Source organism: Tupaia chinensis, unplaced genomic scaffold (genome assembly GCF_000334495.1).
Source record: "Tupaia chinensis unplaced genomic scaffold, TupChi_1.0 Scaffold146907_1, whole genome shotgun sequence".
In the NCBI taxonomy this organism is placed as follows: domain Eukaryota; kingdom Metazoa; phylum Chordata; class Mammalia; order Scandentia; family Tupaiidae; genus Tupaia; species Tupaia belangeri.
Window position 1 is genome coordinate 2,207,732 of NW_006206760.1, and position 26,120 is coordinate 2,233,851.

At 41.6% G+C, this 26,120-nt stretch overlaps 1 protein-coding gene across 4 annotated transcripts in view; it reads left to right on the plus strand.

The window, feature by feature from the left end:
* Nucleotides 1-26,120, plus strand: part of TMEM156 (transmembrane protein 156) — a 52,766-nt gene that overhangs the window by 1,849 nt on the left and 24,797 nt on the right. Inside the window, exons 2-6 of one of the 4 annotated variants that reach the window (XM_027768586.1) lie at nucleotides 6,223-6,839; nucleotides 10,451-10,696; nucleotides 16,268-16,528; nucleotides 21,170-21,289; nucleotides 22,031-22,114. In XM_027768586.1, coding sequence (XP_027624387.1) covers nucleotides 10,456-10,696; nucleotides 16,268-16,528; nucleotides 21,170-21,289; nucleotides 22,031-22,114 — 706 coding nt within the window. In that variant the 5' untranslated portion in view covers nucleotides 6,223-6,839; nucleotides 10,451-10,455. Of the gene's footprint in view, nucleotides 1-6,222; nucleotides 6,840-9,606; nucleotides 9,753-10,450; nucleotides 10,697-16,267; nucleotides 16,529-21,169; nucleotides 21,290-22,030; nucleotides 22,115-26,120 lie in introns of those variants that run through there. The other 3 variants (XM_027768587.1, XM_027768588.1, XM_014584441.2) reach the window with 3 other exon arrangements.

A 26,120-nucleotide genomic window follows, 5' to 3' on the forward strand; every position in this document is an offset into this window, starting at 1 on the left:
TGTGGCTGTCTGAGGCAGTGGGCAGCAGGAAAAGGCGAGGTTAGATCAATTCTGGGGAAGGGCAGGTGGGAGCTTTAGGGTCCTCTCGTATTGGTGGGTAGAAGAAAGAGTTTTAGAAGCATCATCGTAGCCAAACTCCCTTGGCCTCATCCTCATGTAGCAGTTCTTCTCAACCATAATCGAACATCCAGCATCATTTATAACGATGTTTGTTGTTAGTTCCCTGATGGGGTCCTAAGACTATCTTCACTGCTTGGTTTTGGTTTGCAAGAACCTTACTTGGGGCCAACAAACAACGGTTTGAGAACCACTGTCTTCTCCTCATGCTATTCGGTGTGCAAAATCTGCACAGAGCCACCATAAACAAAAAGCTGTTTATTAGGCCAAACGTTTTACACACGCAATCATGTAATAATAATGCTTTATGTTCTTATAATAGTTTATGAGTCCCCGGGAGTATGTTCCTGTAGCTCTCCTTAATAGAGTTTTATATTGACTAACTAAACTAAAGAGTGAACATAAGTGTTTTGCTTTTTAAAATGAGTTTTTAATCACGAGATAGTCTAGTAAAATGAGTTGAATTATCAACCAGTGTATTTCATAAAATAACATAGCTGATAAAACTATTTGGATGGTAAGCTGAACGATCTAAGAGTATATAAATTAACCTTGAGATTCCTAGTTACTTTTACTTATTATTTACTTGTGGGGTTTGTTCTTCATTGTTTTTTTTTTCTTCCTTTATGAGAGAGAAATGGAAAGAGAAAGGGAAAGGGAGAGATAGGTTTTGTGTTTTTTCTTTAAAGAATTATTTTATTTAACTTTATTTATTTATTTAAATATGACCAGAGAAAGAGAGAAAGTGAGAAAGCAATCCACCAGGTCCAGGACTCAAACCGTGGTTGACCATGTGGGAGTCCAGCGCCTTAACCACTATGCCACCTACTGGCCCCAAGAAAGGTATTTTTTGACAGGATCTCATAATGTTGAGATCCTCTTGCCCTGGTCTCCCAATCAGCTGGGCATACAGACACTGGTAACTGTGGACAGCATGTTCAGGTTAGTCTGGGAACCAAACCCAGGCCTCCATGTGGCTTCCAACCTCCAATAATCAGCACGACTCGTTCACCCCTACAGTTCGTTTTATCTTTCTTTCTTTTTTTCCCCCATTTTTAAATGTTCTATTCACTTTAATTTCTAAGATAAATATTATAACATAATTTTTTTGCTTATAAATTATTCATTGATAGCCGGAATCTTAATGAGGAATAATGTATTCATGAAGTTTAATAGATTTGATTTCAAAATAATAAGCCGTCTGAAGTCCCAAGTTAAAAATAGAGCCCCATGTTTGATCATTTTTCATCAAGCACATATCGGAGTGTCTGAATAGTCATTAATGAGAGTATTCAATTATCACAATTACACAGTGTAAGCCATTTAATCTAAATTGACTAAAGAAGGGGCACTTCTTCCACATGGAGACTTTTAATAAGTTTTCATTGGGTGTGCAGTAGTAAGATAGGTTACTTTACAGTAGTGTTTTATAAGTACTTTTCAACAACTTTATTGTAATTTCTGACTTATGTATAATAGTTGTATATCTTTTGGGTGGTACATGTAGTTTTTTTAGTTGCCAGAGGGTGTGTTTGCTCACCAGAGAGAGAAAGAGAGGAAAAGAGAAAGAGAAAGAGAAGGAGAAAGCACCCCCCTAACGGGAAGTGGTCACACCACAATCCCTTCTCTTCCATTTCTCCATCCCGTTGGGCTTTGGGACGCACAGGTACATACACCTGCTGTGTTTTCAAGCTGTCGGGGCTGGGAACCAAACTGTGGTTGGCTATGAGGAATCCAGCTCCCTTAACCACTAAGCTATGGGGCCAGCCCCTAGAGTGTGGTTTTCTGAAGCATGTGCAATATGTAATAATGAAACAAATGAACCTATTCACCATCTCTACCATTTATCATTGCTTTGTGTTTTTCACATTCGAAATTCACTCTACCAGTTATTTGGAAATGTACATGAAATTGTCAGCCACATTCTTCACCATCCCGTGGTATTCTATAAGTCGTCTGTCTTGTTTACATGCACTCCTGTGTCTGGGAACACAGTTACCCCCATCCCTATCCCTTCTTCTCATTTTCAGTTCCTGTTACCCACCCTTGTGCTCTCTACTTTCATTCAATCACATCTTTAGGTTTCTGCTATGGCAACATTTTAACCTTCCAGCCTATTTGAAAGGCACCTACGATGCAGTAGTTCATTTAATGGTTTGCTACATGTAGCTGTTTGCGGTAATGGAGCTGTAAACAGAAATGGATACATTTTGACACAGAGCTTCTTGCAATTAAGTGAGCTGGTTACTCCCAAATAAGGAACCTGCTTTTTTGTCAGACTGACAGTGTTTGAGAGAGACTTTGCTAGCTCCCATGGTAAATACTAGATCTTTTATGTATTTGATCTCCTACAGATCAATAGTACCTACCTGGGAGTACAAAAATGAAAGAAAGTCTTCTTTCAAGTTTTCAGTCACAGGAAGGACTGATTGGCAAACAAATACAGTTTCGTAATTACCGCAATAAAGATACACATTTTTAAAAAAAATAAAGTGCAATGAAAACAAAAATCTGTTTTTTTTTTTTCAAAGAGGTTTTTGCTATAGGGTGTGTGCACTCGCCAGACAGACAGAGACAGAGAGACAGAAAACGAGAAATCACCCCCCCCAGGGGGGATGGTCATGCTGCAATCCCTTCTCCTCCATTCTCCTTTCGGGATCTTGGGCATGCACGCACACGCACCCGGCATGAGTTTTAAGCCACCAGGTCCAGGACGTGAACCGCAGTCAACTACATGGAAGTCCAGCGACATAGCCATTACTCTAACTGCTGGTCTCAGAGAACAAAAATCTTCCTTCCAAACCAGTCTTGAGAAGAACGTTTTTTTGTATTTTCATTTGCAAAAAGAAGTAACAGAGGTCAGAGTGTGAATGATCACCTTATATTCCTCCTGACGTGCATGCAGAAATATTTTCCAGGAGAAGCAAGGATGATTGTTATTGATTTTTCAAATGAAATGTTCTCATGCCAATATCTCAAAAATTGCCCAACTCAGACATTGTAGTGAGTTACACCATCTGCTCGCAATGACGCACTGTGGTGCAGGGCAGAAATAGCACAGAGGAAAATATTTCAAACCTCATTTTACCTGCTGGACTTCTTCTCTCACTTTAAAGAGCCGAACTGACATAAACGATGTAGACCCGCTTTCATTCCTCCTTCCATTTCGCACTTTCTGCTAGAAATGTAGAGTGAGCAGTGAAATTGAAGAAGGCGAACGATAAAGGAAATTAACTTGTGAACTGTAGGATCAACCTTGAAGCACACGAGCACATATTCTCATTATTCACGCCGATATTATCAAGACAAGCATATTAAGTGTAATTGCAATGAATTTTCTGAAAGTGTTATCCTGGCTCTTCAAAGTGGATACTTATTCAAGTATAATAAAACAAGGAATGGTCAATGCAGAACATTATATATTGTTTCATTTTTTAGAACTATTTTGTTTTATCTTTATTTAATTTATTTTAATTTGACCAGAAAGGAACAGAGAGAGAGAGAGAGAGAGAGAGAGAGAGAGAAAGTGAGAAAGCAAGTCTCTAGCTCTGGGACTCGAACTGTGGTCGGCCACGTGAGAGTCCAGTGCCCTTAACCACTATGCCTCCTGCCGGCCCCAAACATTATAGTACTTTTAATATTAAAAAATAATGAAGTGGGGAAAATGGGTACTTACTTATTTTTAAAGTGTATTATTTATTTTTTCCATGAGCAAGAGAGAGCGAGAGAGAGACAGTACCTCTAATAGGATTTTTTTAAAAGAGATTTTTGCTATAGGGCATGTGTGCTCACTAGAGAGGCAGAGAGAGACAGAAAGAGAGAAATCACCCCCCATGGGGGATAGCCATGCAACAATTCCTTCTCCATTCTCCTCTTGGGATTCTGGGCACGCATACACATACGCCCGGCATGAGTTTTAAGTCATCGGGTCTGGGACTCGAACTGTAGTTGACTACATGGGAGTCCAGTGACATAACCATTACACCATCTGCTGGTCCTGCCAACAGAGTCTTGATCTGTGCTCCACCCCCAACCTCAGCCAGGCCTGGATCATGGGCACACGCATGCCTGGTTTACTTAGGAGTGTCTCTGGACATGACCCGAACCTTCCCATGAGGGCCAGCCAGCTGCTGGTCCCATCCTCATCTTATATTTTTGAAAGACCAAATTTTACCGGGACCAGCAATTAGCATAATGGCTATGTTGCTGGACTCTCATGTAGTTGACCGAGTCCCGGCCTGGTGGCTTAAACTCACGCTGGGCATGTGTGTGTGCATGCCCAACACCCCAAGAGGAGAATGGAGGAGAAGGGATTGTGGTGTGGCCATCCACCCTGGGGGGTGATTTCTCTCTTTCTGTCTCTCTATCTCTCTCTGTCTGTCTGGCGAGCACATGCGCCCTATAGCGAAAACCTCTCCAAAAAAAAAAAAAAGAAAAAAGATGAAATTTTATCACAAATCTATACTTAGTTTGTACAGCCTGCGAAATTTATTTTACAGAATATTTTACTTGAAAAGATATGTGTCTCTTTTTCCTAAGTCACTTTCCTGCCATTTTCTTTATCTGTGGGGAATTTCATCAAGAGCATTTACTTCCTCTGTTTCGACAAGTAAAATGAGCAGTCTCTTTCTTATGTCCCAAACCTGCCTTTCAAATACCGCTATGATAAAAGTTACCCCAAACTTTGCCTCCTGCTCCCAGCAAACATGGTCTTCCCCAAATGGCATATAAACAAATGCATGTCCTCTCTTGACTCCCACAGTCCTGATCCAGTTACTATTATAGATGTATTACTCACCTACAACACGATGTGGTCTCCCCCTTATTCTGTATTTCCAGAATGGCTTCAACTATTGGCTCCTACAGAGAAATACAGTCGTTTGCGTTTTTGCTGTGAAAATGGACACTCTAGTCTTCTGCCTGTCCTAAAGAGGCAGATCTGCAACAAAATGAAAAACCACCTCTGTTTATGACTCTCTGCAAATGAGGCAGCTAAACCATAGTCTCTCCCATCCTGGCTGCTAATATTTATTCTATTGCCTAGTTATGCTGCAAAATAGCCAGTAATGATTAAAGATCTTTGGAAACAATGGCTATTTTTTTTTTTTTTTGAGAGGTTTTTACTATAGGGCCTGTGTGCTCACTAGAGAGACAGAGAGACAGAAAGCAAGAAATCACCCGCCAAGGGGGATGGCCACGCCGCAAACCCTTCTCCTCCAGTGTCCTCTTGGGATTTGGGGTGTGCACGCACATGTGCCTGGTGTGAGTTTTAAGCTGCTGGGTCCGGGACTCAAACCGTGGTTGACTACATGAAATTTCAGCAATGTAACCACTACGCCATCTGCTGGTCCCTAACTGGCTATGTTTTTAAAAAGGCGTAATTCACATACAATAAAATGGAAAGATGGTATATGTTCTATTTCGTAGATTTGGACATTGGTGTGCATCAATGTAATTACTGTCACATAGAAGAGGCTGATTTTCACTCGCCCGTAAAGATTCCTCCTGCCCTTTCCTGTCAAATTCACCTCCCGCCCCTAAGGCAACACTGGGACCTGTGTCACCATAGATTTGTTCTGTCCCTTCTTATATTGCACGTAAATGGATGTGTCACATGGTATCTATTTTCAGCATGGCTTCCTCGGCTTAGCCTCATGTTTTTGCGATTCAACCACATTACTAAGAATATCAGTAGTTCCTTTATTTTTGTTGCTAAGTAGTTAATTATCTAAATACACCACATTCATCCATTCATCCACTGGGTTGTTTCTAGGTTCTGGCTATTGTAACTATGCTGCTATGAATATTAGTGTGTACGTGTTTGCGTGGACATGTGCTTTCATTTATATTGCAAAACAAATAACAGAATAGCTGGCTGTCTTAGTTGGGACTACTACAATGAAGTACCATAGACTGAGTGTTTTATAAACAACAGGAAAGCATTTCTCACTGTTCTGGAGGCTGGAAGTCCAATACCAGGCGCTAGCAGGATTGGGCACTGGTGAGGACCCTCTCATGGGTTTCAGATGGCCTACTTGTTGTATTTTCACAGGGTGGACGGGGAACTAGCTAGCTCACTGGTTTCTTCTTAATCTGATTCTTTAGGGATTCACCCTCAGGATCTAATTACCTCCCATAGGCTCCAGTTCCAAATACCACCATTCTGTGATGAGGATTTCAACAGGAACTTTAGGAGGATACAAATATATGGCTTATTCCAATAACTATGATCAGAAAGACAGAAGTTCAGAAGCATTGGTGAGGATGGTCACTGTCCCTTCCTGAAGATGCTCCCTGAAGATCCTCCTGTACCATTAACTGCTTAGCCCCTCTACCGAGGTCATCATGACAACTTCATCATGACAGAGGGACTCATAACCACAGTCCATGCCATCACAGCCACCCAAAAGACCATGGACAGTCCCTCTGGGAAACCGTGGTGCTGCTAAGGCTGTGGGCAAGGTCATTTGAGTTGAATGGGAAGTTGAATGGGGGCAAGGTCTTCTGTGCCCCCACCCACCACATGTCCGTCAAGGATCTGACCTGCTGTCTGGAGAAAGCTGCCAAACATGATGACATCAAATGATGTCAACAAAGTGCTGGAGCTGGCATCACAGGGCCGCCTGAAGGGCATCTTGGCCTACACTGAAGACCAGGTTGTCTCCTGTGACTTGAACAGTAACACTTACTCCTCCAGTGGAAAGATATACAAGAAAACCAAGGTAGATCCAGAACTACAGTGCGAAAGGCAAAACTTTCAGAACAAAATGTAGGGTAGAGTTTTTTCTTAGTTTATTTATTTACTTCATGATGGAGAGAGAGATACAGCAACCCTGATGGGGTCTTGACAGCACCATCGATCCCTAGCCTCAGTCAACCCAGAGTATGGGCATGCCCGTTAGGTGTCTTCAGGGAGGTCTCTGGACATGGTTCCAGTCACACGGGGTATGTGTGGGTGCCTGAAGAACACATGGAGCATGTGTGCATGTGTGTGTGCCCAACATCCTGACAGGATGAGGAATGGAGGAGAAAGGATTGTGGCATGACCACACCCCATTGGAAGGTGCTCTCTTCGTCGTGCGTGCTCTGGTGATAAAAAAATAAGAATACCACAAATAATTAATTATGCATCAACATGACTAAAATATATTAAACAGAAAGAGCAAGGCACAGAAGAATACATACAGTATTTTATATGTAACATACGTTTTTGGAATATGTGTATTATGGTGTAGGGGTGGGAAGGATAGGGTGCTTCTACGATATGGGTGATAGCCTATCTCCTAATCTGGATGATGGGTACCTGAATGCTTGTTTGTTTTTATTATTCCTCATCTGGTACAGTACAGGTATATGTACACATGTCTGATGGATTTTTTTTTGAGAGGTTTTTGCTATAGGGTGCATGCGCTTGCCAGACAGACAGAGAGAGACAGAGAGATAGAAAGCGAGAAATCACCCCCCAGGGGGGGATAGCCACGCTGCAGTCCCTTCTCCTCCATTCTCCTCTCGGGATCTTAGGCACGCATGCACATGAGCCTGGCGTGAGTTTTAAGCCGCTGGGCCCAGGACACAAACTGTGGTAGAATACATGGGAGTCCAGCGACATAGCTATTATGCTAACTGCTGGTCCCATGTCTGATGGATTTTATAATTAAAGTTGAAAAAGAACATAGAGTTGATGTTTCTTTGGTCTTCATATTTGCTTTGCTTTCAAAGGAGAAAATCCTGGATTTGGTTATTGGTCCTATTGTAATGTACACATTTTCCTAATTCTGTATACATCCTCTGAGAGGTTGCATCTCAGCGCCAGAGTTAATTCTGCAATGTATATCTGTCTCTGAGAGTGAGAATTTACATGCTGACTCCCAGTGATATCAATGACCTTAGTTAAATTCATAAATCCTTATTTATGGAAATGAAAATGCGGCCCACCTGGTAATAAAAAGAATCAAGTAGAATTTATTTATTTCTTAGAATTATACCAGGGGAGGATGTGCCTATTTATTTATTTTCTGAATGGGTTATTTAAAGCTGGGGCTTAAAAATAATCATAAAGTGATCTTCCTAGCTACATAAGAAGGATATATCATTAATTCTAGAAGCTCAGTTGATCGCACTGGATAAGACTGCAATATTGACAGTAAAAATTCCTCTATCTCTTTTCTGGGTCATATCATAGCAATATAAATTCAAGAAGTTGAAAATTTAATAAGATGAACATTGTCAGCAAGAAAACTGGAAGGGTGGCAAGAAATAGTTTTTCAGCTGTCTTAGAATTAGAGAAAAAGTTATAGAGCTCCATTAAATGGTGCATTTCCATTTTTAACATTATACTGAAGACTATATTTTTATTACCATTAGAATTTGACTGCCATAAAAAAATAACCAGTAATTAAAGACTTATGGAGGTATCGTTCAAAATACTTTAATAGCAATCAATATCTTGAATTTGTTTTTAGTTTGAATCAAGATGTATGATTAAGACTAACCTTTTAAAACATATTTATTTAATTTTATGATTATTATTTAATTTTCCATTGGGCACTCAGGCCCACCAGAGAAATAGAGTGGGAATGTGAGAAAGCAAGCCGCTGAGTCCGGGACTCAAACCATAGTCAACCATGTGGGAGTCCAACGCCCTCACTATCATGCCACCTGCTGGCCCCAGGACTAATCCTCCTAACAAATGACTTAATTGTTTTTTTGTGCTCCACATTATTTAAAAAATCTTAAAAATCCATTTTGCCCCACATGATTGGTTATATGAAGATGGTAAGAAAAACAAATGAAGGTGGAATTGAGCACGTCAGGTATTACTAATGACTGTCAGCCAGGGAATTTCTGAAAGGGGTCTACACTCACCAGAGCTCTCCCTTTGCTGATCTTTACCGTTAAGTAGGGATTCCTAATCGCTATATAGCAAGCTCTGTTTATTTGTGTAAATTAAATCACAGAATCTTATCTTAAATGAACAATGAGTTTTTAATTAAAAAATTATTTGATTTAATTTATTATTATTTTTCAAGGTGACCAGAGAGAGAGTGAGGGGAAGTGAGAAAGCAAACCTCCAGGTCTGGGACTCAAACCACAGTCGGCCACATGGGAGTCCAGTGCCTTTACCACCACACCACCTGCTGGTCCCTGAATTTTTAATTTTTACTTTGGAATATGCACTATCATTTCAAACAACACACACATGTACAAATTTGAAAGGTGTTCTCGTACGTACTATACCTCTTGATGTTACTGTTACCTAGGGGGTTAGCAGTGTTCAAACTTATTTTCTCTATTTTGCTGATAAAGAAAACTATTCTCATAGGGATTAAGCAAATTGTCCAAATTGTCCAGGTATCTGCTAGTGACAGAGGTAACACTAGGGTCTTTGTCTTTTTTTTGAACGGATATTCTTCCTTTTCTACAATTATGTTCATGACCGATGTTTGTCTTTAGACAAAAATAAAGATTGTATTTCCCTGTTAAATTTCATTATTGGAGAATCCAGTAAGCTGGTGAATGACCACCCAAAGATATCCGGTGCTAATCCCTGGAACCTGCAAACATTACCTTATGAGAAGAAAAGGCCTTTATAGACGTGATTAAATTAAGGATCTCAAGATGGGGATATTATCCTGGTGGGTTCTAAATCCAAACAGATTTTTAAAAACATCTTATTTATTTGTCTCTTGCTTGAGTGAAAGGGAGACAAAGAGAGAGAGAACTACCCAACAGAGTCTTAACACGTGACCAACCCTCAGACCCAACCAGTTCAGGACCATGATCCCCAGCATACTCAGGGAGGATGTGGGTCACAAACCCAGAACCCTCCATGCAGGTCAGCCTTGCAGAGTGTGGCATTTCAATGCCGCACCATTCTCTGGCTCCGCACAATTGCCTTATGAGAGGAACAGAGGGAGAGTTGACAAAGAAGATACAGAATTGAAGACAATGGGGCTTTAGAGACAGAATGATAGAATGATGTGACCACAAGGCAAGGAATGCCCACAGCCCCTGAAAGTTGGAGGAAAGGCAAGGAATGGATTTCTCTAAAGAGCATTGGGGAAACATGATTTCGCAGATCATCTTGATTTGGGACCTTTGAGATTGATGTTGAACTTCTGGCCTCCAAACTGTGAGAGAATAAATTTCTCCTGTTCTTAACTCCTACGATTGTGGTAGTTTAGTACAGCGGCCGTAGGAAAATAATACAGAGATGCTGCTTAAAGTTTTCATCCCCTCTTCAACTGTATGCAATTAACTTGAGGGTCTATTCGAGAACAAATGTCATAGCGAAGAGAGTTTTATTCATTTATTTTTATTTATTTATTTACAGGAAGAATGTCGGAGCTATCATGTCTGGAAGTATGTTTACAACCTAATCTCATCTATTCACTCTCCTTCAATGTTTCTTTTATGACGTTTCTGCAACCAGTGAGGAGAACTCAGATTATTATGGGGATTTTTCTAAATCACACCAGTTTTCAGAATTTCACTGGGATTTGCCAAGATATCACATCCTGTTTGGTTTGTGAGTCCAAAGAAAACGTGGATTTTATTTCTCAGGAACAAACATCAAAAGGTAAATGCAAAGTGAAAATGAGAATAAAATGTTTCAAGGATGAATTAACTTATTCTATTAAAAATAGTATTAATACATTCCATTTTAGAAGCTAGTGGCATGGGGGCTTCGTGGTGTGACTCTTGATGGTTGACCTTTTGGGCTTTGGGATATTAATAATTTTTGGTTTCTTTTGATTGATTGAAAACCAAATATCTATTATTGTTTTCCCCATAGGTCATGTGCACTCGCCAGAGAAGGACAGAAAGAGACAGAGAAAGAGAGAGTAAGAAATCACCCTCCAAGGGCATGGCCACACCACAATCCCTTCTTTTGGAATTTTGGGTAAGCACGTGTGCACGCCTGGCATGATTTTCAAGCCACTGGTTCCAGGACTCAAACAGCAATTGGCCATGTGCTGCCTTAACCACCATGCCACCTGCTTGCCCTCAAGTATCTATTCTTAAAATAAATAAAAATACCATCATACTTCACATATGTATTCACATACTTTTGATGGTTGAAGAATTATTTAACATACTCTCTTCAAAAGTGAGTTTAAAAACAACGTTAATTGAGACCAGCAGTTAGCATAATGGCTATGTCGCTGGATTCCCACGTAGTCGACGGCGGTTCGAGTCCCGGACCCGGTGGCTTAAACTCACGCCGGGCACGTGTGCGTGCGTGCCCAAGATCCCAAGAGGAGAATGGAGGAGAAGGGATTGCGGCGTGGCCACCCCCCCGGGGAGTGATTTCCTGCTTTCTGTCTCTCTGTCTCTCTCTGTCTGTATGGCGAGCGCACGCGCCCTATAGCAAAAACCTCTCAAAAAAAAAAAAAAACCCGTTAATTTAGTTCTTGGATTCTTATAGTAAAATAAAACTAATTTTTCAAGGAGTCATTGAACTCTTTTTGCATTTGTACCTCTTCCTGCCTAATGTTTATATACTGTACATGAATTGTCTTTTTACTGATCTGACATACCAATTACCCTCTTCAAGGTGAGGCCTTTGTCTTTGTTCACTGTATCTCTAGCTTTTAGCATAATATCCGGTGTAATATATATTTGCTAAATGAATGAATAAACAAAATAATAATTACATATTATCTGCAGGACCTAGCGGAACCTTGTATTTATTATGAGATCACCATATATTATTTAATTAAATTGAATCACATTGGGCTATTGAGAAATTAAGTAATTAATTTATAGTCAGAAAATATGTGAATGGCCTCAAGCTCAAGCATCAAATTTATTGTTTAAAATGTCTAAAAAAAAAAAATCTATAAATGGACCAGCATGTAATGGTTTCGTTGCTGGACTCCCATGTAATCAACCACAGTTCGAGTCCCGAACCTGGTGACTTAAACTCATGCTGGTCATGTGGGATTGCGCGTCCAAGATCCCAAGAGGTGGATGGAGGAGAAGGGATTGTGGTGTGGCCATCTCTCCTGGGGGAGGGGAGATTTCTCACTTTCTCTCTCTCTCTCTGTCTTTCCAGTGAGTGCATGTGCTCTATAGCAAAAATCTCTGAAAACAAAACAAAACAAAACACAACAAGATTTATTGCTTATACCTATTTAGTGAAATTACCTCCTATATCACTAGATATTAGCGTTTTTCCATTGAGAACAAGATTTCTTTGTGCACAATTCTTACTCAGTTGTATAATTATTAAGAATTGTGGGTTGAATTCACCAGAAGGAAAATTGGGAAAACGCCTTTATGATGATAAAATAGCAAGTGTTTTAAGGGTTGGTAGCTCACAGATGTTACTTGGCCCCCTTGAAAACAGTGAAAACAGTGCTTTAACTAGTTGTCCCAGTTGCTATGGCTGTGTAATAAATCATCCAAAAATTCAGTGGCTTAAAACAATAGCAATCGTCTTATTATTTCTCTTGTATTTTTGTGTGGGTCAGGAATTCAGAATAGGCATAACTGGGCATTTTTGGCTTTCATGATTTTGGGATTAGACGGTGACTGGCGTTAAAACAGGGGGGCAGGACACTGAACACCTTGACACAGGTGGGTATCTGACAGGTGTCAGAGTTTTTCTATGTGGTTTCTTCTTGTTATTACTGTGGTAAGAACATTTAAAAAAATTTTAACTTTATTTATTTGTATTTGACCATAGAGGGACAGAGTGAGAGTGAGAGAGAGAGGGAAAGTGAAAAAGCAAGCCACCAGGTCCAGATTCAAACCATGGTCGACCATGTGAGAGTCCAGCACCCTTAACCACCACGCCATCTGCTGGTCCCAGTAAGAACACTTAACATGAATCTACCCTCTTAAATTTTAACTGCTCAAAACATTATCATTAACTATAGGCACAACGCTGTACAGCAGCACTCTGGAATTTACTTACTTTGCATAACTGAAAATTTACAGCCATTGAACCCAATTCCCCCTCTCTCTATGCCTTGATAACCACTATTCTACTCCCTGTTTTTGATAGTTTGCTACTTTTGGTACCTCATGTAAGTGGAACCATGTAGTATTTGTCCTTCTGTTACTGACTTACCTCCCTTAATGTAATGTCTTTCACATTCTTCCATGTTGTTGGATATGGCAGGATCTTTCTTTTTTAGAAAGGCTGAATAATCCTTGTAGCAAATTTAAAAAAATAAATAAATAACATTTTAAAAAAGAAAGGCTGAAAACATTCTATTGTGTATGTATTATTTTATCACATTTTCTTTATCAATTCACCTGTCAATAGGCATTTAGGTTGTTTCTATATCTTGATTATTGTGAATAGTGCTGAGATGAACATGGAAATGCAGATAGGTTTACAAGATCCTGATTCTAATTCTTTTAGAAATATACCAAGAAATAGGACTGCTGGATCATATGGTAATTCTATTTTTTAATTTTTGGAGGCACCTCCACACTGTTTTCTATGAGGACTGGACCACTTTACATTTCCACTAACAATGTACAAGGGCTCTGATTTTTCCTTTTCCAAGGATATACACGTACACATAAGTTATTCTGATAGGTGTGAGTTAAGAGTCGATTGTGTTTTTGATTTTCATTCCCCTGGTGGTTAGTTATAAGCACCTTTTCACATATCAACTGGTCATTTTTATGTCTTCTTTGGAGCAATGTCCATTCAAGTCGTTTGCCTACTTTTAATCTTTCTTCTTCTCTTTTCTTTCTTTCTTTCTTTCTTTCTTTCTTTCTTTCTTTCTTTCTTTCTTTCTTTCTTTTTTCCTCTTCTTCTTCTACTTCTTCGTCTTCTTCATCTTCTTCTTCTTCATCTTCTTCTTTGTGGTTGGAGTTCCTTACTTATTTTGGATGGTAACCTTTTATCAGCTATGTGGTATCAAATATTTTCTCCCATTCTGTAGGTTGTCTTTTTACTTTATTAATTATGTCCTTTGTGTTTTATGTCATCTTCCCATGCTGACTTTAGGTTGTTGCATTTTTCTATAGTGGTTCAAGGCTCCAGTGTTAGTGTCCCAAAGGAAAGGTGGACATTTTTTTTCTTTTTACCTTTTCTGGCTTAGTCATGCGATGTAATTGGTCTGCATTTGACAAGTAAATAATGAACCCACCCAGATTCAAGGGGAAAGAAATTAGACTTTGTTGGCTCAGCCTAGTGATGCAGTTGGTAGCAAACTGAACTGCAGTCCTGGGAACCTACATGTCCAGTGGTGGATTTGGACCCTGGGGTGGCCTGAAAACATGCAGGTGCCTGTGTGTGTGTTCAAGATCCTTTGGAGCTGAGAACTGAGAAGAAGGGGATTGTGGTGTGATGAGATTCTGTAGGGGTGCCTGATTCTCTCTCTTTCCTCAGCTATCCACATGTTCTCTCTCATGAATAAAATAAATAAACCAAAAAAATTAGAGCCCATCTATTTATGGAGAAAATGCAAAGTTTTAAGGTAACATGTATGTTACTAATTGAACTATGCTCCCCCAAAATTCATATTTTGACATTCTAACCACTAATACCTCAAAATGTGATGTTACAGTCATGCACTGTATAATGATGTCTCTGTCAATGATAGCACATATTATGGTCCCTTAAAATTATAATAGGCTAAACAATATAGTGTATGTGGTGTAGTAGGTTATACCATCTAGATTCGTGTAAGCATATTCTGTGGTGTTGGTACCATGGCAACATTGCCAAACAACACATTTCTCAGAACATGTCCCCATCATTGAGTGACACATTACTGTACTTGGAAGTAGGGTCATTGCAACATAATTAGTTAAGGTGAGGTCATCGGGGAGGGGCCTAGTCCATAGCTGGCTTCCTTATAAAAAGGAGAAATTTGAACACAGAGGTACGCATGTAGGGGGAACACCATGTAAGGATAAAGGTAGAGATCAGGACAATGCCTCTACAAGCCAATGAACACTAAAGATTGCCAGCAAACCATGAGAAGCTAGGAGAGAGATGTCAGACAGATTCTTCCTCATGCCCCTCAGAAGGAACTGACCCTGCTGACACCTTGATCTCACACTTCTAGCCTCTAGAACTCTGAGAAAATGTTCTGTTCTTTAAGCCACCCCATTTATGGTACTTTGTTATAGTAGCCCTAGAAAATTAGTCTCATGTAGGATAGAAAATATTGTTGTGACCATTTTGGAAAATACTGTTTGCCTCATAAGACATCAGAGAAATGTCTGCTTATTATATTTTTTTTGAGAGATTTTCATTGTAGGGCGCGTGCGCTCGCCAGACAGACAGAGAGAGACATAGAGACAGAAAGCGAGAAATCACCCCCCCAGGGGGGATGGTCACGCCGCAATCCCTTCTCCTCCATTCTCCTCTCAGGATCTTGGGCACGCACACACACGCGCCCGGCGTGAGTTTTAAGCCACCGGGTCCGGGACACGAACCGCGGTCGACTACATGGGAGTCCAGCGACATAGCCATTATGCTAACTGCTGGTTCCCTGCTTATTTCTTTTTATGCTTTATGTCAGCTTCCAAAGTGCAACTCCTGAGAGCAAGAGCTCCTTTTTACGTACCAGACCATATTCTAAGTCTCTGATTAGCCTATGGATTGTCTTCCTTTTGGTCATAGGTCCACCCCTGGTACGTGGTTTGGGTTGAGATAGGAGCTGTGGACATTGGCCATGTGGGCTTGACTATGTGGCTGCTCTGAATAAGGAAATCTCTATTAGAAGGATCTCAGCGTGCGCTCGCCAGACAGACAGAGAGAGACATAGAGACAGAAAGCGAGAAATCACCCCCCCAGGGGGGATGGTCACGCCGCAATCCCTTCTCCTCCATTCTCCTCTCAGGATCTTGGGCACGCACACACACGCGCCCGGCGTGAGTTTTAAGCCACCGGGTCCGGGACACGAACCGCGGTCGACTACATGGGAGTCCAGCGACATAGCCATTATGCTAACTGCTGGTTCCCTGCTTATTATATTTTTGAGATGCTCCAATCCCCTTTCAATCCTACTGCCACCTGATTTTTGTGATATTAAAAATGAATCGTTTTAATCATTATTCTTAGGGCAGGTAAATTCTTATTTCTCCTTTATTGTATAGAAAGGTGCTAGTTGGAATGTTATGTGCTTTCTTATCATGTATTACTATTTTGAAATATTTCTTAATCTCTTTCTAGTTCTTATCATGAATGGATCAATGGAAGTGAAAGAGAATAATTTCCATTCACCTTGTCAACATTTTCACTTCACGGTGGCTCCTTTAGCTGACCACGTGGAGGAATATAATACCACCTGTAATCTAACAACTCATACTGGAGATTTAGCAATCACAGAGGAAGAGCCAACCAAGGAAGAGTCTATAAACCACACTTGGAGGATGACGGATTGTCCACATAATTGTGTACACATTTCCTTGCACCTAGAAATGGATGTAAAAAGTAAGTTTGGTCCCGGAAGCAGTGACAGAAGGTGGGGAGGGGCACCACTGTATGGAGGCTGAACCACACAGGAGGCCCATGTTTGGTTTCATGCCCAATCTTAAAATGCGAGGTGTAGTGGAGTGTACCTGTGGCCCTCGCTAAGTGTGAGGCAGGGTGGGAAGATCACGACTTGGTGAGATCTTGTCAAGAACCACTCTCTCTCCTCCTCCTCCTTCTCATCTTCTCTTTTTCCTCTTCTCTCTTTTACAACAAAAAAGTTTTTGGGAAATTATAGAAAAAAAGAGAAATCAGATATAGACACATAACATTAAGCAAGGGCTACCACATTAACTGGAATTCAAATAGCTGAAGAACTTTAACGATGAAGCGATGTGGCCTGAAAGAATGTTCATTTGGGGGATTGTTTTTCTTTCCAAATGTGCTTTGCATGGGGCTCAGCTGTAACCTGAGGCAGAGGGGGCGGGACTCGAGCAGTGGTCACCCATGTGGGAATCCAGCAATGTAACCCTTATGCCATCTGCTGGCTCCTCCTTGTGTGTATTTTAATTGTTTAAGCCTAATTAACTTCCTAACCATTCTATTCTGAATGACCATAATTAATCCTTTCGACTAAGCCACGTGCCCCCACTTTACCCATCAAATCTACTCTTGGAGAGCATTTTGTGATATCTTTATTTAATGAGCACCTGTCTGGCGTAGAAGATAGAGTTAGATGAACATAGAACAGTCTAGAAGAGGGAGAGAACACAAATAAGCAAATGCATATGGCAGTCTAATTTCTGCTTTTTGATGCTCCAGTCACACGAAAGCCTTTTGGAAGCTTTAATTATTTCAAAGGCAGGTATTTAAAAAATGTTATGTTTACATTAAAGCAAGCATGAGTATATATAATGTATATGCCTTTATCAGGGAAAATGTGAGGGCACGTCAAAGTTTTGGGGGAAGAATGGAACTAAAAGAGGAGTTTATTTTGGTGCAAAGAAAAATTTGAAATCCATGCATAATTTTTTTTCATAACATGCATTCTTCAAGTCTCCTTGAATGACTTCAAAGAAATTTCTCCTGCGACTTACTTTGCCCAGAGCTCTACAGCCTCTGCAATGAGAGGTTATTTCAAGGCGCAAGTATATAGGGGGATATGGACGAGGATCTGAGAGGGTCTGAACAGAAGTGTTTGTTTTTTATTTATTTATTTATTTATTGGAGAGGTTTTTGCTATAGGGCGCGTGTGCTCACCAGACAGACAGAGAGACAGAGAGACAGAAAGCGAGAAATCACCCCCCAGGGGGGATGGCTACACCACAATCCTTTCTCCTATATTCTCCTCTTGGGATCTTGGGCACGCACGCACACGCGCCCGGCCTGAGTTTAAGACACCGGGTCTAGGACTCGAACCGCGGTCGACTACGTGGGAGTCCAGCGACATAGCCATTATGCTAACTGCTGGTCCCCGAAGTGTCTGTTTTAGAAGTGAAGTTAGAAAGTGAAATCTGGAGAGACTGCCTAGAGAAGGTGACTATAGAGGAATCTGAAAGATCAAGAGCTTTGGATTATAGCTATTAAAAACATATTTATTTTACATTGCTATCTAATTGCTTTTTATATTGTTTCTGACCCTTAAGGGGAAAATAAGAACTTCCATAATTGTGATTATTTGTTTTTGAGAATTTATCCTTGTGAATTGATGTTTGTATTCATGGAAAAAAAAATCCATAAATTCTAGATTCAAAGTGAAATGATAGTTAACAATATGGGGGTGGCTGTGTCCCATAATGCCGAAAGATAACAGTGGTATACAAATCTGTTTGCTTGTATTCTGGAAAATGTGTCAAGGATAAAGCTTCATGTACATTCTACCCTACTGTACGAAGAATAATTTCCTCTACTGGAAAAGCCCTCTTCATCGGGGTGAAACTAAATTTAGTCCAATCTGGTCTATTTTACTCTGAAATAATCATTTCAATGGTCTAAATTTCCTATTTACTGGCCCTTGGTCTTCCCCAAGACGGCAGTAGGAATGAGAGTAGGAGGGCCACATGAGATATAGGAAGACACACTATTTTTTTCTTTTAAGAACTATTTTATTTAACGTTATTTATTCTTTTATTTTAATTTGACTAAAGAGGGACAGAGTAAGCAAAGGAAAGTGAGAAAGCAAGTCACCAGGTCAAGGCCCCAAACTGTGGTCAGCCACGTGGGAGTCCAACACCCCCAACCACCACACCACCTGCCGGCCTTGGGAGACACACTGTTTTGAGAGTGGGTGCTGCTGCTTTGGTGGGTGCACTGGCTGGTCTGGGTCCATTCACACGAATTCTGCTATTGCAATATAAAGTTGGCGAATGTCTATAGTGACGTTTTCCTAGTTAAGTCAATGTCTAATGATGTCTTGCTCATTGGGCCCATCTTGGCTCTTGCTGGTACTGCAAATCCTCTCTGTCGTTTAACTGCATGCTCCTACCTAGCGAGTATGGAGTGCATGTTTGGCAGCTAAAGAGCATGGAAGGGTGTTGAGTGCTGCCATCCCAGTCCCTCTCTGCCCTTTTTCCATTCAGCCTCTTTGCTAAATAAATGTCAAATACCCATTGAGTGTACATCTGGGTTCCTGCAAAGGGAAGACCCAGATCATGAACCTCACGAAAGCTGCCATCCAGGGGTCTAAACAAGTTCGGTATTTTGTGAGGTTAAATAAATACTGGCCTTGTTTTGTATACAGAAAAAGACAGTACATGAGATGGGTAAGCAAAGGAAAGTGAGAAAGCAAGTCACCAGGTCAAGGCCCCAAACTGTGGTCAGCCACGTGGGAGTCCAACACCCCCAACCACCACACCACCTGCCGGCCTTGGGAGACACACTGTTTTGAGAGTGGGTGCTGCTGCTTTGGTGGGTGCACTGGCTGGTCTGGGTCCATTCACACGAATTCTGCTATTGCAATATAAAGTTGGCGAATGTCTATAGTGACGTTTTCCTAGTTAAGTCAATGTCTAATGATGTCTTGCTCATTGGGCCCATCTTGGCTCTTGCTGGTACTGCAAATCCTCTCTGTCGTTTAACTGCATGCTCCTACCTAGCGAGTATGGAGTGCATGTTTGGCAGCTAAAGAGCATGGAAGGGTGTTGAGTGCTGCCATCCCAGTCCCTCTCTGCCCTTTTTCCATTCAGCCTCTTTGCTAAATAAATGTCAAATACCCATTGAGTGTACATCTGGGTTCCTGCAAAGGGAAGACCCAGATCATGAACCTCACGAAAGCTGCCATCCAGGGGTCTAAACAAGTTCGGTATTTTGTGAGGTTAAATAAATACTGGCCTTGTTTTGTATACAGAAAAAGACAGTACATGAGATGGCTTAGAAAGTTGATAGGCAGTTATGTTTTGGACATGATGAGGTTCCCCCTTGTTAAGTCATTGGTTCTTAGTTTGCTGGTCATTGTGTCTGCATGGGACTAAGGGAGACAGTGCCTGATGGCTGCTGGATGGTGACCACCCCTTCCCATGCTGCTCCAGGGAACACAGTTATACCTGTTTCCTTGTTTGGTCTAGGCCGGGTCTACTGTATGTTTAACTCATGCTTGGAGTTGATCTGATCATTGGTGTGCAGGTCTCTGGACTGTCTATGACCTGGTGGAAAGATGGCCCAGTGATTCATCTGCCCTGGTCCTGACCACAGTCTTTGCCCACCTGTCCCCTTCTTCCCCACCCCCTGCACATGCTGTTGAGTTGAGGACATCGTTTTGGGCTGCTTGGCTCAGGGCAAAAACTGTTCATTACAAATTACTCTGATTCTGGCTCACTGCCTTGTGTGGTCTTAGTGTAGTGAGACCATGGTAATGAGACTATTAGCAGCATAATTTCTTTTTTAAGAGAGGTTTTTGCTATAGGGCGCATGTGCACACCAGAAGACAGAGGGAGACAGAGAGACTGAAAGTGAGAAATATGCCTCCAGGGAAGATGGCCACACCGCAATCCCTTCTCCTCCACTCTCCTCTTGGGAATCTTGGGCACGCACGCACACGTGCCCAGTGTGAGTTTTAATTGTCGGGTCTGGGACTCAAACCGTGGTTGGCTACTTGGGAATCCAGCAATGTAACCATGAAGTTATCTGCTGGTCCCTTATCAACATGATTTGTAAGTAAAATTATTCCGAAATTTTAGAATGAAACTGATCCCTGAAAGTCACCCGGTGAAGTTTCCTCATACAATATATCAGAAAAAATTCAGGAGTGTAGTAGTTACAGTTATGTTTCCAGCTTTTTAGTTAACAATATGTAGTAGAGGGGCCAGCAGCTGACATGGTGGTTAAGATGCTGGATTCCCGCATGGCTCTCCACAATTTGAGTCCCGGACTCAACACCTTGAAAATCGCACCAAGTGTGTGTGCCCAAAATCTGGAGAGGAGAATGAAGACAAAGAGACTGTGGTGTGGCCATTCCTCTGGGGTGGGGGGAGAGGGTTGCTTTCTAAAATTTCCTCTCTCTGTCTCTCTCCAGCGAGTGCCCTATAGAAAAACAAACAAACAGAAAACCAAACAAACAAAAAGCCCAAAAGCATGTATAGTAGGACTAAGCCACGCTACACTTTGCCTCGTTGCTTCATTTTATTGCATTTGTATTATTTTTATGTTTTTTCCTTTTCTTTACAGATGCCCCTTGTTCCATGAAGATCACTTGGTACATTTTAGTTCTCTTAGTTTTTGTGTTTCTGATCATCCTCATTATCTACAAAATACTTGAAGGCCACAGGAAAGTACAGAAGTGGCAGAGTAAGTACTGAGAGACAAATCCGTATTTTCAGAGAATGCGAGGAACTCGTTGTCTTATCTATGGATTTACTTTCCATTGTAGTTCAATTTGGCATCTGTGGTGCACCTGCTGATTCTACTAAGTATACGTGAACTGTTATGTGTGTCAGGTATATGTTTGCAATAACATAAATAATATAATCTTCTGTGCATAAGAACTGGTGCTTTTCTTTCAAAGAAATGGCTAAATGACCTTTATGGTAGCGGAGAAGTCACTGGTTTTAGAAATAACCTGTGTTTGTTAGTGGGAGATAGCTGAAAAACTTAAACAGGAAAAGCTCTCTGTGTTTTGTTATTCTAGGCCCTATTGTAAATGACCCATTCTCCTTGGTAATCCTTTAAACCAACATGGGGAATATATAGTATGAATATATGAATCAACACGTGGCGTGATAGTTAAGGCAGCTGGATCCCACGTGGCCCATGGCAGCGTATCTCAGACCCAGCGGCTTGAAAAACACACCGGATGTGAGTGTGCGCATGCCCGAAATCCTGAGAGGATAAAGGAGGAGAAGGGATTGTGGCATGGTCATGCTCCCTTGGGGAGGAGTGATTTCTCACTTTCCCTCTCTCTCTTTCTCTACCCTTTCTCTGTCTCTGGTGAACACATGTGCGCTATAGAAAAAAAAAAGAAAAAGAAAGAAAAAGAAAAAGAAAAGCTTGTTTTATCATCTGAACATTTCATTCCTTTTCTTGGGATAGGTCATAAATGCAAGCCTACATCTGGTCTCTTAAGAGGAAGTGGTTCTGAGAAGCTGAGAGAGCTGGACATGCGGGTTATTTCAGGTGAGTGTGGGGCCTGCAAATAGAACCCTGCTTAGAAAATTCCAAAGCTGCACCATTTTGCCACAGAAGAAACGCCAGACCTGAGAGCTGAGCTCGTTTTAATTAGCCTTCTATCTGAAATAAAGGAGCTGTGGGCAAATGAAATCCAGCTTAATACGTCTCATTATCAGAGGATGGTTATGATCGAAACTACCTCCTTAAATAATGGAAAGTTTGCTTAATTGGCAAGGGGAACTTCATGTGAGTAGGCAGAGGCGAGAAACCAATAAGGAATAAACCTCAGATTTATTTTTAAATGAGACAAGATACTATTATTCTTCGGAATTGCAGGAAGTAATTGCAGAGTGGGCACGGCTTTCGCTGGAGCCTTCACTTAGCAGAGGGTGTCATTGTGTAAGGAGAGCTCCTAATAGCCCCAATTAAAAAGCCCCCTGTCCTCTCCTGAGAACTAGAAATGGAGGAAGGGAGCTCTAATTAGAGCAGCTCTGGGGGCTGTTGGCACCGATGCTGTGGTTCAATCTCCTTCTCATTGTGAAGCCTCCTTTGGAATTCAAGTTGTCACATCGCATTAAAAAGAAAACGAGGTAGCATGTGACACGGACAAAGACTTCCCCTTTATCAAAGACAAGAAATAGACTTGACTCTGAAAGGCACAGAACGATGACGTTACCAAGCTTCTGTGCACAGCCAGTGAGCAGGCCCCTGCATACTTGGTGAGAATTTGGAAAAGGAAGCTTCAAGTCTGGCGTGTAAACAGATTTCAAAACTGAGTGGAAACCAAACTAACCTCTCTCCCCTTCAGCTGCATCTGCAGTCACACAGAGATTTGCTCGGTATTTCACTGGGGACTATATGCCTGAGGCCCTCGTTAGTTATTTAAATGAGCTGGTACTTGAACTCTTACCTTGAGAAAAAATTACACTGGGTGCACATAAAATGTTCACATTAAAAACAAAAATTAGACAGGGCTGGCAGGTGGTGTGGTGGTTAAGGGCACTGGACTCCCACATGGCTGACCGCGGTTCGAGTTCCGAACCTGGCTGCTTGGTTTCTCACTTTCCCTCTCTCTCTCTCTCTCTCTCTCACTCTGTCTCTCTTTGATCAAATTAAAATTAATAAATAAAGGGACCAGCAGTTAGTGTAATGTCTATGTCGCTGGACTCCCATGTAGTCAACCGCGGTTCAAGTCCTGGACCTGTGTGCGTGCCCATGACCCTGAGAGGAGAATGGAGGAGAAGGGATTGAGGCATGGCCATCCCCCTCTGGTGGGTGATTTCTTGCTTTCTGTTTCTGTCTCTGTCTGGAGAGTGCATGTGCCCTATAGCAAAAACCTCTAAAAAAAATAAAGTTAAATGAAATAATTCTTAAAAAAATGAGATTCCTGCTCTGCGTTAGCAGTAAAGTTAAGTTATGGCTTTAGCTAAATAATCATTTGACGCTAGTTAAATATGGTATAAATTGATGAAAATTTTGTGTTGCCATCAATAAAAAATGGACTTGATTAATAAAATAGCATCTATACAGTTGTTTTAAATTGGCAACTTTTTTTTTTTTTTGAGAGGTTTTAGCTATAGGTCGTGTGCGCTCGCCAGAAAGACAGAGAGAGATGGAGAGACAGAAAGCCAGAAATCACCCCCCAGGGGGGATGGCCACATTAATTTTTAAAAGGTGAAAATGCCATCTTCTCTGCTCTCTCCTCTTATCTAGTATACCCAGACATATACCAGAAGCATTTTAACCCAATTCGGTGAGGTATTTTGGTTGCCTTAGGAATCCTGGTCATTTCTCTTTTTAAGTTGTCATTTTGAGCGTTGTAGTCTTGTCTGAGGCAAAAATCCACAGTTCACCTATCAACAACTGGAATCAGGGATATCACAAATTTTAAGGACTAGCTCACCGTGCGTCCAGCCTCACGAGTCGTGTTTATGAGCCTGGGATGTCCATTCACCGAAGAAACCTGCCTCAGCCTCCTTTCCCTTTAACAGCTCTCACTCACATCCTCTGCTTTATCACCAGGCAGACCATATTAATGCTCAGTGCAGACCAAGGGGCGACTACTTTTTTTAAAAACCAAGAATCCTTTAGCATCTTAGCATCTTAAAGGAGCAAAGCAGCAGATTCCTCTTTGCTATTTCTAGTCCTTTAACCCAAATGCAATTTTTCCTCCTCCCCATTATAAGTTGCTCTTTTGCTACAGGTCGCGTGCGCTCGCCAGATAGACAGAGAGAGACAGAGAGACAGAAAGCGAGAAATCACCCTCCAGGGGGAATGGCCACGCCGCAATCCCTTCTCCTCCGCTCTCCTCTCGGGATCTTGGGCACGCATGCACACGCGCCCGGCGTGAGTTTTAAGCCATCGGGTCCGGGATGCGAACCGCAGTTGACTACATGGGAGTCCAGTGACATAGCCATTACGCTAACTGCTGGTCCCATAAGTTGCTCTTTCTAAGAGAAATGGAAAGGAAAGGGTGTCTCCCTCGAGTGCTGTTTGTAAGGCCTCTCTTTGCACTGATGGATGACAGGCAGCGCTGAGGATGTGAGGAAGAACAGTGCCAGCGTGGGCCTCTGGGGACGAGTAACACAAATGAAAAAAAATTAAGGAAGAGAAAAGTAGTTTAAAGATGCAGTGATTGTGTGTCAGCTCCAGCTGGACATTCTGGAATGTCTCTCTGGTTGTTCGTGTGTTGTAGACTCAGTGTTGTCACACACACACACACACACACACACACACACACAGAGCCATAGATGGACTTGTGCCCTCCCTAAGAAGTTTATTCATCCCTTGGGGCCGGCAGATGGCATGGTGGTGAAGAGTGTTGGATTCCCACGTGGCCGACCACAGTTTGAGTCCCGGATCTGGTGGCTTCCTTTCTCACTTTGTCCCTCTCTGATCAAATTAAAAGAAAGAAAGAAAGTTAAATGAAATAATTCTTTTTTAAAAAATACAAGTAGTTTATTCATCCCACCAGGGAGAAATAAGGACAGATGACCAGGATGCTGGCACCACGCTGTGCCTGGTCTGCACGAGGGACCCAGTGAATACTGAAGAATAGAGGAATCTCACTGTGGAGAGAGAGTTCTCGTACAGAATCAAATGTCGGCCTTTTACGTGCCCAGTGTCATCCTTGCTTCCAGAAGTGAGCCTGTCTTGAGTCTGTGACATCTTATTTGTTCAACTCTGATCTTCACATAGGTGACGACTCTGTCCTCCTCACCTTCGCGCCTCTGTCCCTAGAGTAATATCTATCATGTAGTTCATGCACAACAGAAGCTTCTTAAATCTCACAAACCCTAAGGGAAAACGAACGCAGAGTAAAAAAAGCAGATGAGCAAGAAATGAAGCCGAGGGCTCGGGAAAGGTGAAAACAAATGAAGACACCAAGAGTAATTAGAGGGAACGTAATGCCACTTCATTAAGGAAGGCAGAGCACGCTATGGAATGGCTAAAAATACCTAAGAATAATGAAACGCATTGGCCATCTTGCAGAAGGTTAAACTTTAAAGAGTAAACCTTAAAATGTATCCGTACAGGGTTAGCAGGTGGCATGGTGGTTTGGCAGCTTGATCCCACATGACCGACTACGTGATTTGGATCCGGAACCTGTTGGCTTGAAAAACATGTGTGCTGTATGTGTGTATATGCCCCGAATCCTGAGAGGATGGTCAGGAGTATACATGACCTATATCAAATTAAAAAAAAAAAAAAAGTATTCCTAGAAAAGGTGCTTCATGAGCTGACCATGTTGGCAAACCCAGGCCAGGGGCAAGGGGGAGTGTTTGACTCACTGGATGCAAGCAACAGAAGCCAAGTTGTCTAGCTGAGAAAAGAGACTTATATGAGGACCAGCAGGTGGCGTGGTGGTTAAGGCGCTGGACACTCCCACATGGTTGACCATGGTTTGAGTCCCAACCCTGGCGGCTTGCTTCCTTACTTTCCCTCTCTCTCTCTCTCTGGTCAAATGAAAATAAATGAATGAATAAATAAAATTAAATAAATAATTTTTTTT